A 12211-nucleotide genomic window follows, 5' to 3' on the forward strand; every position below is an offset into this window, starting at 1 on the left:
AATCACTCGAAATCAAGCTCATAATCATCCTCTGCTGATCAAACAAATTAACTAGAATTGTCACGACCTCACTCCTGCCGATACCTCTCTGAGGCACTGGTTGTACCTCTGGACGTCTTGGTCACACATGTCCACCCATCGGCACCGAGCTGCAAGCAAACGACCTGCGCCTACAGCAAGGGCTGTTCTCTGGGTAAGCAGGGTGCAGAGATGAGAGGTTCCTGGAACTAGACGTTTCAGCACCGTCATGAGCTGGATCAACGATGAGCCGTTTGTTAATCCGCTTCACAATCTAGCGTAACGGGCTCACTGACCAGCCCCGGCACTTTATAGCGTACGCATCTTACAATGCAGATATACCATATTCATCAACCTGAACATCCTGCCTTTTCTCTCCCCTTTTGCAGATACCAACAGGTGCCCAGTGCATAATCCTGACGTACCTGTAACTATCAAGGCATATCGGCATGCTCACCTCATGTTCTCGGTTTGGTAACGTGGTACGCGTCGAACTACGCTCGGATATTCACAAATGCTGACTTGGAGGTGGATTGTACGATTGCCAGGCTCATTTTTTTGGCCATGAGGCCCAGTCAGAACCCAGCCTAGTTGGAGCTAGCATGCTCAACCATCGGTGTTGGAGATAGAGTGAGCTATGCCCTGATAGAAAAATGGCCCTTTACTAGATTTACTTACTCCGTAATTCTATGAGTATCTATTGGGCTATAGTGTCCTTGCGCCAGAGTCAATATTACCATCTGTGCTATTCCTTGCTATATCGCTAATGGCCTTGTACCTTATATTGATCCACTCTCCTATCACAACCTAGCAACTAGTTATGTCTATGATCGGTGTTCCTATTACGCCCTAGCAAATAGCACATTAAGTGCCCTATCCTATACCTAATTCTGCGTGTGATATATATTACTATCTAGCAAAGTATAGCATAATGCCCACTCCCACGCTCTGAAGAAACCACCCTAGATCACTCAATTAGCGCCTTCTGCTAGGTTAGCTGCCTCCTGTGCCTCGCGCCGCTTTCTGTGAAACAAGCCAATAAGTTAATATTATCACAAGCGCGCCGCCTTGATCACAATACATACCATTGATTTTGCTTCAGTAGTGTAGATCTGCATCATGACGTGAGGCCGTCAGAACATCGTCGTCACGATTACAAAAAGCGCAGTATACATACCTTTTTGTCCTGCTTGGACAACATCTTCCAATAGGTATCAAAGGCTTCCTTGGTAGCATCACAATTTTGTTCCTTCCACCGAGCTCCGCAAATGTTTCTGAATATCGGAATAGTCAGCACCACACACTACGAGAGAGAGTGGATACCTACCTTGCGGTCACCGTACGTAGTGGCCACAAAGGGTGGCCAGTGTCCTTCGCACTATTGCCGCCATCTCTCGCTTCAGTCGAGCTCGCACATGTGGAGGGAACTCCGGGATTTGATGCCATTGTGATTGCTCCCGAGGCTTGTTCTACGCTCACACCAGGATTTGGTGTCATCACGGTGGTCGTTGTTGATTGTTCTGCGGCAGCGTGCCCCTTGTTACTGTAGCCGGTGGTTGTGATGGAAGCGTTGGATGTCTCAACAACACTGCTGACAGTATTGTAGGTGGCTGGCTCAACGGGTGCGTTGGCACCACTCTCCGGACCCGCGGGAGATGCCCTATTGAGGGGGAGAACAGTGTTTGCGGAAGCGTTCTCTGTCAAAGCGACAGTGCTCGTGGTTGCTCCCTACCATCAGGTCAGTGCACTTCTCTAGTCACAATGATAACAAAGCCTTACATCGTGGGTGTTTGCAGAAGTGTTCTCTGTCGGGGCGACAGTGCTCGTGGTTGCTCCCTGCGTCTCGGTCAGTTTATTTCTGTCGAGTCACAATGATAACAAAGCCTTACATGATTGCTAGCAGTGACATATGGTGCTGAGGAATCGATACTACTGTCCTGGGTGACTGTATGCAAAATTGGCGTCAATAGTGTCATGGCAAGCAGGTCGGGGACACTCAAGGGCACTGTAGTTTGCCGCAGATTACCTCCGAACAGGTTCCCATCCCTGTCATCTGTGGTGAACGTCGTGTTGGCAACTTGGCCCTCTGCTGTTGGCGGTGATGATGTTGTTGTGAAGACATCGGCTCTGTAAACGACACACCGTGAGACCAATATGACAGAAATTGCAAGAACCTACAGAGGATCTTGTGTGATCGTAGCGACCGAGGGCATAGCATGGGTGCGTCGTGCTCGTTTGGCTGTGATATGTCTTGCAGATGCTGGTGTCTTGAGCTTCTGTACTTGCCGCTTGCCGCGAGACGATGGTGAAAAATCATCAATAAGGACCATATCACTGTCATGTTCAGAGTCGGATAGTTGGTTATTGTTAGAAGCATTTTTTCGCTTCACTGCACTCAATGGTGCCGGCCTGAGTAAGTGTATCATCTCCTTTCGCAACAAACCCTGAATGAATGCGGGGTAGTTGTCCGTAGCAACTTTCTTGGCCTTCCAATTGGCCGGAGAACCGCCGCAAAAGCGCAGTTCAGGGAACCGGTAGCCCATCTCTTGGTAGTAGAAATCTGCCGCACTCAGAGAGATATGCGACCACTTCGGAGGTGCTAGGCCACGCAGCAGAAGTTCATACCATATCTGATAAGCTCCCTCTCGAATATCGGATGCATAATATCCATCTATGACTTGACCGTGCTGATGCTGGACGTACTTCATTGTCGTATTGATCCCGAGGTAGGCATTGGTTTTACCTTTCTTCTTTGGAACTTGATTGGGGTCTGTGATGCCGTCCTCTTTCGAGACTTCGGCCCATTCTTGCGTCGTCCAGATCGTGACAAGCGGCACGTCCGTGCGTTGGACTGGTGACAATGGTTCACGAAGGCGAAGAGGGCCATTTGGCACAATGTTGCGCATGGTTCGCCCTGGATTTGTCGGAGCAGCTGGGTCTGGCATGGTAAAGTCCTTGGGCAATGTTGCATTGCTCAATCCAACAACGTCAGGGATTGCGGAGATGATGCCCTTCAATGCATTGCTGTATGAGCTATTAGAAGAGCAGAGCTTGTTGGCACCGAGCGATCGCTCACCGCAGCACATTGACTTCAGTTTGTAGTGCAACTATGTCCGCACCTGAAGCAGAGGACATTTCAACGGATGGATCGTAAATGTCATTGCTCTGTGGATTAGATCGAGGCGTGGGGGTACCAGGTCCATAATGGTAGAGACTGGTGCCCGGCCCTGCTCTTCCAAAGGACTGCGCTCCCTTTCAAAAGCATGTCATGGTGGGCTCACTGTGGTCTTTAAATCAAACAGTCATTGCTCACCGTGGGCATATGCATGTTTGAGGAACCCCATGGTGTGGTCGACCCCCTGTTGGATACACCGTGGCCATGGCCGAAGCTTGGCGTACCCTCTGACGACGAGTTGAGTGGAGTGCCTCCTCTACTGCCATTAAAATTGCGGGAATAGTCCAGAGGAAGAGAAAAAGGAGATTCCGTACGACGCTCTGGCGCGCCAAACAAGGCTCCAACAGCGTTGGTGCCGCTAGGTGTGGGTGCAAATGAAAACTCCGAGGCTGTTGACGATCTGCCCGAGGTCGTGGGCAATGCCATACCCATGTGGAAGGCCATGTTGCCAACGACTGGACTAGGGGAGTTGTCGCTCGATGTTGTGATGGAATAAAAAAAGGTCAGTGCCGAAAATGCCAAATAGAGTTTGTACAAGTCCCATGATAGCACTGTCTAGCACGATCGTGCTGCGATGGCGACCTTCGTATCTCACTCATTCTTACATTGCCATGTCCTCAAGCGATTTCGAACTGTCACAAGAGGTAGGGGAGCTCCCGAGTCCTCCTCGGATGCGCCCGAGGCCTGCTGACGCCCAGGATGCCATCAGAAGGCAAGTACAGAATCACTGCGAGTTCCAACGAGACGACCTTCTTACCTGAATAGATACCTGCTCATGTAGATTCCTGGCTCCCGGGGGCTACCTTGACATGCAAACCACTGACACACAGTATTTTCAACAGTGGGAATCAGAAGAAGTTGACAAGGAAAGCACCAAGGAAGGGGTGATCGATATCAGTGACGAGGGTTTGCATAATTCGAGTAAGCCTCACCTGAGTGATTCTGGTGTGAAACAGGAGGATTCTGGAGACCACCATGGCTACCGTGAGTGGCCGTTTGCGTTGGCATTCCCCCATTGACGTTGTGATGACCGGGGGGGATGGGATTCTTCTATAGGGATCCATGCAAAACCTTTCCTCCCCGACCAGTGCTCTGGGTGTGCAGAACTTGTAAGAATTCGCGCATATGTCAAGAGACTGGAACAGGAATATGCCCATGCGACGCGAGGACTATCCGACATGAAAGAATGGATGGTTGGGCTTCGGGCAGACCTTTGCCAACTCTTAGCATCTCCCGAAGATGCCATTCTGACTTGCGACGAAATCCGAGACTTGTCATCCAAAAATAGTATTGCATCGTTGGGATTATCGATTAGCGCGAGCGAAGAGGTTAGCGAGGAGTCGCAGAGGGCGTTTGAATCAGCCATAGACCAATACAATGAGGCCACAATCTTTAACACCATCACGACGGGTTTCTCTAGCTCAAAACGCAGACGTACGGATTCGTAGTGACGACCACAGTAGACACATGTTAGTGAATACATGCCTAGACTACTCCTCAACAGTCTCCTCGACTATGCCATCCATGCACGCGACATCGAGACCGAGCTTCTCAACTACAAAAAATCTCTCCTGCATGGCGGCGTGCGGTAATGTATGCGGCACCATTGCGATGCCAGCTATTATGCACTTGACGTGGATCACGGCGAGGGCTGCGTCACCTTGATGGATGCAAGAGGCGACTGTACCGGACGACTCATGGAACAATGTGGGGTCGGGGTGTGTGTATAAGCTAACCAGCGCAAGGGCGTGTTCCACGCCTCGAATGCGCATTGTGAAGAAGTACCTTACCTCTGCGAAGCGAGTGACACCCCCAAATGTTATCTAGCAATGAATCCAAACAAATTGAGCCCAAACAAATTGAGCGACTAAAAAGACAGAGTTGGGGGGCGACCGTACCTTGACATTGCGTGCTATTCGCACCTCATTGAGTGCCTTCAGTGACTCCTTCCACAGTGATCGTATGGCTTGTCCGTTGGGCAAGCATAGCCGGGCCCATCGTTGTACCATGGGAATCCATGCCGCCTCCGCACCCTCTCCCTCTGTGTGGTAGATACCCCCAGCTTCACGAAAATAACCTTTGATGACAAGAGCCTCACATGGGAGGACAGTGCGAGCGCACGAATCCTTCGCCCGAAGGAGTACAAAGTTATCTCCAACAGGGTGTGCCCCGCGCGGGAATTCCTTGACATTGCGCTCGAGGTCTGGCAGCATCGTCTTCAGAGCATTCACTTGTGCTCGACGCACACCACGTTGTGAGAGGTTTGCGTAAGGATTTGAATGCTGTTTTAGCTCACTGCCGAGATCACCGATCATCCGCTCCATTGTGTATTGAGTGGTGTATCCTGGAGGTCCGCAACGTGTAACCTGGCGAGCAAGATGGGACAGAGCATGGATGCTCTGGCGGCAGAAATGAAGCCGACTTGTACGGCGCTGATAGTATAGGACCTCAAAGTCCTCCGCATATTCAATGAGCAGACGATGCGCTCGTCTGAGTTCCTTCTGAGAAATACGACGCTGGTGCACCAGACGGATACCCGCGACCAACTTGCAGAAGTGCCGCCAGAAGATTGACGGCAGAGTTCCGTAAAGAAGTGTGGGAGTGAGGCCATAGATCCAAGTCATATATTCAACCGCTTTGTACCCGCTGTTGATCTTCTCCGCAGGATTGCGAGGTGGCCGGTCAAAGATACCAGGAAGATACGGTGTCGCAGCGGCCACTGCTTTACCATGTGCCTGCCATATCTGTGGGTCTCGCAAGACAGAAAAGGTCCATGAATCTCGATTGTCGGAGACACTGCAATCAAGCGTGCCGCGGAGCAAGCCCACTATCAGTTCGGTGAGATTCAAGGCACAGAGGTGCATAAGATCTGCGGGGAACAGGGCGGGAATGCGCAGCCGGTGTCTTGGATCTATCCCACTCAACAACGTAGGCTTGCAAAGACCTGTTTGGAGCCGCCGTGCACGGTACTCCGCCGCCGAGCGCGCTTCCGAGACATGGGTCAGATTCGACAAATATCTGCAAAGCATATGGTGATTAGCCCAGAGTGGCACATCGGGGGACATATTCTAACCTTTTCTCGGTTTCCTCTGCCGTCGGGACGATCATTGTCCGCAGGTCATAATTTGGATGATTTGAACTGGCGATATCGGAATCGACAGGCTTCAAGCATGCCGGGTAGTACTGGGCGCCCCCAGGCTTGTGGCGTCCTTTCTGAGGGCAATAAAGACGGCAACCATACGCCCCATGATGGCCAACACCACCAAATATAGAGGCCATGGCGGGACTATCAGCTGTCGCAAGGGCTAGAAAAGGACAACACTCGACAACCGCATCGTCGACTGCATCCCAAAGGTACATCCCTTCGCGCTGGAGCGCCGACAAGTGATACATCCCCGGGAATATGAACGAATCGAGATTCTTGGGCTTCGAAGGACCTGGTATGAAGCCCCCAGGTAGTACATATTTCTTCTTGTACCGAAGATCAGGAGATCGGTCCAAGATCACCCATATATATATCCAACAGTCAGAACCTTTGTTGCGATAGAGCTGAGCCCCGTCAATGGAGAACATGACGACAGGATCGTACTCCTTGATGAGTCCATCCTTCACGGCGTCGATAAAGTCTGTGCCGTCCCAGACGTCAGCGAAGTCTCTCAGTGCATGATCCTTGTTGATCTGTTGCATGGCAGAGTGGTAGCATGCGTGACGATAACGCATTGCTCTGGAACCCTCGACGGTTCGCCTCGCCGCCTGCAGCTGTGGGCCTAGCGGGATTGTCTGAAACTCCTGTCAAGGAGTCTTTGTACCTGGCTTCAGAGGATCGTAACGAGGCTCCCGACACATGGGACATGTCACTAGATCTCGGAAAGGTCCAGTGAACGCGACGCATGAGTTAACACACATATGATGAGAAATTGGGACAACGCCGCTTAATTCCGCAACACGGCGTTCGACTTGATCCAAGGACAGGAGCTGGAGGGCAGGGTCGTATCGCAGGAGTGACAAGCGAACATCCTCGTAAGTTTGCTCTGAAGCGTTACTGACTGCCAGGTATAAATCGAGCAACAGACGGAGAATGGGGTCATCGAGATTTGGAGGTCCCTTTGGACATAACTCTCGATCTTGCAGTGTCTGTACCTGGGGCCGTGGAAGATCGCCATTGCTCAGAGTGGCTGAACGGAGCTCCTGTATGAATTCTTCCGTGATTCGAATGTCGTCGATCAGAGAGGGCGAATTGTCGGCAGTTACCTCGGCCTCATTGTCCTCCGTGTCACCAGGATCCGCAAAAGGTAAGTCCTCTAAGTCTCTTGTGTCTGGGCTACCAATGTCCGGGGCAACATCCTCGAGTAGTTCGTCAGCGGATAGGAGCACAGTGCAGTCCTGTGCACCAATTGCAGGGGGGGGTGACTCCGCGGCAACCTTGCGTGGTTGGTGTAAGTCATGTGTGCTGCACAACGTATGGAGGTATATCCTTTCTCACCGAGATTGCTGGGAGTGGCGGTACACGCCCGCTGTCCAGGTCAACGTCGTTGACAGGAGGGGCTGCAGGGTCTTGGCCGAACGACGCACCGGCTTCGGTTTCGTGAGGGTCTGTGGCAGATGGCATTACGGGGCCTGCAGAGGCTGCTGGGTCTTGGCCGAACAACGTGCCAGCTTCGGTTTCACGAGCGTGTGCGGCGGAGGGCATTACGGGGCCTGCAGAAGCTGCCGGGTCTCGGCCCAACGTCGTGCCAGCTTGGATATTGCGAGCATCTATGGCGGATGGGATGACGGGGCCTACAGAGGGTTGAGAAGTGTGTGGTGGTCTCATACTGTCACGGTCCCATACAGGAACAGCGAGAGCGGAGCGTGCGGATGTGGCCAGGGAGGCTACCGAATGACCGGTGCTATGGGTCCCAATGGATGCCGGGTCAGACTCCCTGGCGATCTCATGAAGAGGGCCGGTTCTTAGAGCCTGTTGAATGAATGTGGTTCAATATAAGCACAGCAACGAGTCAAACAATGCTTACCGGCGCGGCCCTGCCACTGGTGAAAGGACCACCATGAGCATTTGCACAGGAGCTGCTAGATGCCTCCGTAGGCGCTACGGGAGCCAGGGTGGTGATAAAAGATTGAAAAGATATTGAGGATGGTTCGCGGCTGTCGCGTCGGTAGGGTGTATGTCGAGTATGTGTTCTCCGACTACGTTCTTGCCAATGCCCGCCGCAGTGTGCGAGACAGTTGCAATAGTACCGCCCATTAGGGGCTCGGGGCATGCTGAGAGGTGATCAGTTAAGAACAATAACGGAGAATAGTCAACTTACGAGGCCCGATCGGCGTACGAGACGCGACTAAGGTCCACTGGTCAACAAAGCGCGGTAGTGGCGCGGTGCGCGGTAGGTTAATCACATCACGTGCGCGGCCTTGCGGAAACTCGTGGAGTCGTTGGACGACTGACCCTGTTTGGAGTGTGCTAGTAGGGCAAATGCATACATAAGGCCCTGATAGACCTGATAGACCTGATAGCTAGGTTCATTGGTATTTGTCGAGAGGAAATCTGATTCATTTTACACTATTACTAGGTGATGCTAGGTGAGCCGATCATGTGATAGACCTTGCTCGTTGTGTCTAGCTCACGCTAGCTGGGGTTCTCACTGGGCATGAGGTCGTAGTCATGTATATTATGTCATCCTCATCGATCTTCACTGCGCAAGATGAAGTGAATCACTTGAGGGTGATTTTCTCGGTTCCTTTTGCTGATCATCGTCCCCATTCCATTTACTAGCTTTTCACCCGTCGCGTTGCGACGGCGCAACCATGCTTAATCTGAGTTTTTGTTACAGTGCTTGGTCTGATGTGTCTGTAAAGTTTAGTGTTCACAAAGTCCAGTGTCTATAAAGTCTAGTGCCTGTAAAGTCCAGTGCCCGTGCTTAATCTGAGTTTTTGTTGTAGTGCTTGGTCTCATGTGCCTGTAGAGTGCACTGACTATAAAGTCCAGTGCCTATAAAGTCCAGTGCCCGTAAAGTCCAGTGCCCGTAAAGTCCAGTGCCCCAATATCCCTATATGGCTCTTTTATGATATCCTATAAGGTTCTTCCTGTAAGATTCCCATATAAAGCTCCCTATAAGGTCCCATCCATTAGATTCCCCTATGAGATTCTGCCCTATGAGGCTCCCCTATTAGGACCCACCCATGAGGCTCCCCCATGAGGTTCTCTATAAGGTGCTAGGATGCCATTTCAAGCTTTAATGGCTGCTGAGGCACAGCCCACTCTAGTTGCTAGAGTTGCTAGGAGCACCAAGACATGGCTTACTCTGCTCACCCAATTTATCATGGATGCTTGCTTTGCTCACATGGTTTCTTATGTGGCCTACATAAGTGTAATCAAGGACATATGACTTGAGCTATTAGCCCAGTGCCACCATTTCTTATCGTCCCCTTTTATTTATTATTTATTTACATAAAAAAATACCTGCAAACAAAACCAAGAGCCCAGAGTGGTTGCCAAGCTAAGCCCTTGCTGAATGCCCCCTCATATTTTACCTGAAGAAATCACTGCAAGACAGTGCCAGGGGAAGAGAATTCCCTATGCTTAGGTTAGCTCCGGGCACGCGCGCGCTGACCAACTCCGTTTCAAGCTCCGACATGCTCTGTTTCGCGTCCCGAAGCCTATGGGACAGTGGTCTCGCGTGGTTTGTCGCGTGGGATTAGCCGACGGCTAGTTGCCACCGGACCCCTACTGTCGCCCTCTATATAGAGATAGTTGACGCTGGAGGATGTCGCACGGACGTGCTGCGCAGATTTGCTAATGATTGTCACAATATCGACAGTCTGCAGAGCATGATATGGTGAGCTTTCCCCCATTGGTTGATCACGGGCATTACCATGAAGCCTCCACGCTCCGCAGCTCAGTGGTTCGTACTGACAAGGACAGACACACGTAAGATATTACACTTATTGCTCAATACAATGCCGCGCAGGCCCCTCTGGGCTTCAATGTCTTCCACCTAGATATGCCTGTACCACGACCGGAGAGACACATCAATAACTTTAGCCAGTTATTCCTCCCCCCCTCCCCCCCTCCAAGCCTCAATGGACGACCGATACTGGAAGGGGCTCCATACTTTTTCTGAATCTCGACCTCTCGGATCTTGCTTCCGCTCGCCATGCCGCTGCCGAGTTTATGAGAAAGTAAGCGTCACTCAACGTCCTTTCCGACAACGGGTACGCAGCACTTTCTCGGACAATTGCCATGATTTGAGTTTGAAAGTAAGAGGCATCATGTATCCTCCTTTAGAATTCTTGACGATGCAGGGACACGATGGTCAATTCAGCATAAATGTACTCAGTGAGCAATATCTCATTCATATCATCTAACTCTCTGTCGACTCCAACCACCTACAAGACTTTTTTTCTTGTCTCAATGTCTCCTCCCCGTCCTCACTAGTACGGTCAAGTCAGAAGGTCTCATCCACAAAGTGCGCGTTGTGCATATGTCTTCAAATGGGCATGAGCTATTGTCAATGCCTGGGGGCACCGACTGGACGGCACCGAGGCTAGAAAATGAAGGCGTCGCCGCGCGAAGGAGGCTAGGCCTTTGGAAATTGTATGGTATGAGCAAATTGGTAACATTCCTTTTTTCGCGATTTTTCAACTTGCTGAGTGCTGATATTGACGTCTTCACAGAGAAATGTCTTGTTCTCGGTATCTCCAAGCGGCACATGGACGTATTGTTTTGAGAGCTTTCGCTTTGATATTAGGATCCACACCCTGCGCGATGGTCTTGATCTAGCCACTTTCTAAGCTCCTCGACGTCTGCTAGGTGGTCATGCAATCAGGGACTATCGTGGTGATCGGGCTTACTCACCTAAGGAAATTGGGACGTCACTGGGCCGAGTACCACGATCTTAATCTCCGGAAGATGCTTCGTGAGTTCGAAGGTCACTGCACGTTCTGTGTCGTATTCCAGCCACAATAATGATGAACATGGAGCAACAATATCAAAAGTGGTAAAGAATGTATTCAGTATTAATCGACTTATAGTTCATTGGACAATCTGACAGCAATTCGGCCATAACTTTCTCCACTGAACTTGTTATCTTATAGGTTGGCCATAGCTTAGCGAAGAGAGAACAAACTTGTTGAAGGATATGAATCTTGATATTTTCTCGGGGCAGAGGTGCACGCCAACCGCCATATTAGCATACCTCCGCTTCGAGCACCGAAAAGTCTTAGTGCACAGACGAAGGGCTTCGTGGTGATTTTGTCTCTCCACCATGCCAGATGCCATTGATTCGGCACAAAACTAAGCGCTCAGAGAATCGTCGAAATGGGTGGCATCAGCCTTCGCTCAACCGATGCCTGACCAACACGTACGACAACCAAGAATTCAAGCTTACCGATTCCTCTTGATATGCGATGGTCATGTCGACGAATTCATCCTCTGAGCCTAAGTGAGCTTCATATACCGATTACTTCTCTACGGCTTCCGACCATTGATGCTAGAAGCATCCTTGTGGTACGCATATTAGCTGTGCCTGAAATGAAACGATTCTGAGGAATACATCGTGATCAAAACAACAGTTCTAACCAACATACCATAAACAAATGGAGCGGTATCAGTCGAGCACCAGAGAAGAAGGGCGAACCTAAGCCGTGCACCGACATACCGTCTAGAATATATGTCATTCCCTCCGTGTTATCGACACATCGGACATCTGGATAAGAAAATCCACTTACCTGCGAAATTCTCCACATGCGGTGGACGGTGGACTGTCTATTGCATACACACGATCTCGTTGATGGCCTTGTCTTCAATGGTGCTAAGGTCCTCCTGTGTGATCGTCTTGCCCTCTTCAGCGGCAATTCAACAGGGCGCTCGAACGAGCCGCTGTGTTCGGCACGAAAGGGAGGGGAGGCCAGAGATACGGATATCTGGAGACCACGTCGGAGGTTGAAGGAGGATCGCATACGTTACTGCCTTTGAGACTAACCAGAGACGCATGTTGAAAAGCGTCAATATCGACGGATTGTGGT

General features: G+C 50.8%; 4 protein-coding genes across 4 annotated transcripts; 1 reads left to right on the forward strand and 3 right to left on the reverse strand.

Annotated features, from left to right (window-relative positions):
• Positions 1-1070: 1070 nt before the first annotated feature.
• Positions 1071-2561, reverse strand: HETIRDRAFT_330713 (uncharacterized protein; the record flags this gene model as incomplete). Its single annotated transcript, XM_009554264.1, has 6 exons — positions 1071-1130; positions 1196-1292; positions 1346-1746; positions 1798-1854; positions 1908-2145; positions 2197-2561. The coding sequence occupies 6 exons, from the start codon at positions 2559-2561 to the stop codon at positions 1071-1073; spliced, it is 1218 nt and encodes a 405-aa protein (XP_009552559.1).
• A 369-nt stretch (positions 2562-2930) lies between these two features.
• HETIRDRAFT_224611 (uncharacterized protein) lies at positions 2931-3153 on the reverse strand (the record flags this gene model as incomplete). The annotated part of the gene is made up of 2 exons (XM_009554265.1): positions 2931-3042; positions 3095-3153. Coding segments are annotated over 2 exons (171 nt in total), but the record flags the coding sequence as incomplete, so codon positions are not given.
• Positions 3154-4683: 1530 nt separating this feature from the next.
• HETIRDRAFT_430606 (uncharacterized protein) lies at positions 4684-8451 on the reverse strand (the record flags this gene model as incomplete). The annotated part of the gene is made up of 7 exons (XM_009554266.1): positions 4684-5016; positions 5092-6211; positions 6267-6960; positions 7003-7615; positions 7677-7972; positions 8009-8150; positions 8206-8451. 7 exons carry the CDS (start codon positions 8449-8451, stop codon positions 4684-4686), a joined length of 3444 nt encoding a protein of 1147 aa, XP_009552561.1.
• A 1609-nt stretch (positions 8452-10060) lies between these two features.
• On the forward strand, positions 10061-10978 carry HETIRDRAFT_120417 (uncharacterized protein; the record flags this gene model as incomplete). The annotated part of the gene is made up of 5 exons (XM_009554267.1): positions 10061-10089; positions 10289-10366; positions 10473-10523; positions 10623-10800; positions 10862-10978. 5 exons carry the CDS (start codon positions 10061-10063, stop codon positions 10976-10978), a joined length of 453 nt encoding a protein of 150 aa, XP_009552562.1.
• Between the last annotated feature and the right edge of the window lie 1233 nt (positions 10979-12211).

This window comes from Heterobasidion irregulare (assembly GCF_000320585.1).
Source record: "Heterobasidion irregulare TC 32-1 unplaced genomic scaffold scaffold_13, whole genome shotgun sequence".
Lineage (NCBI taxonomy): Eukaryota > Fungi > Basidiomycota > Agaricomycetes > Russulales > Bondarzewiaceae > Heterobasidion > Heterobasidion irregulare.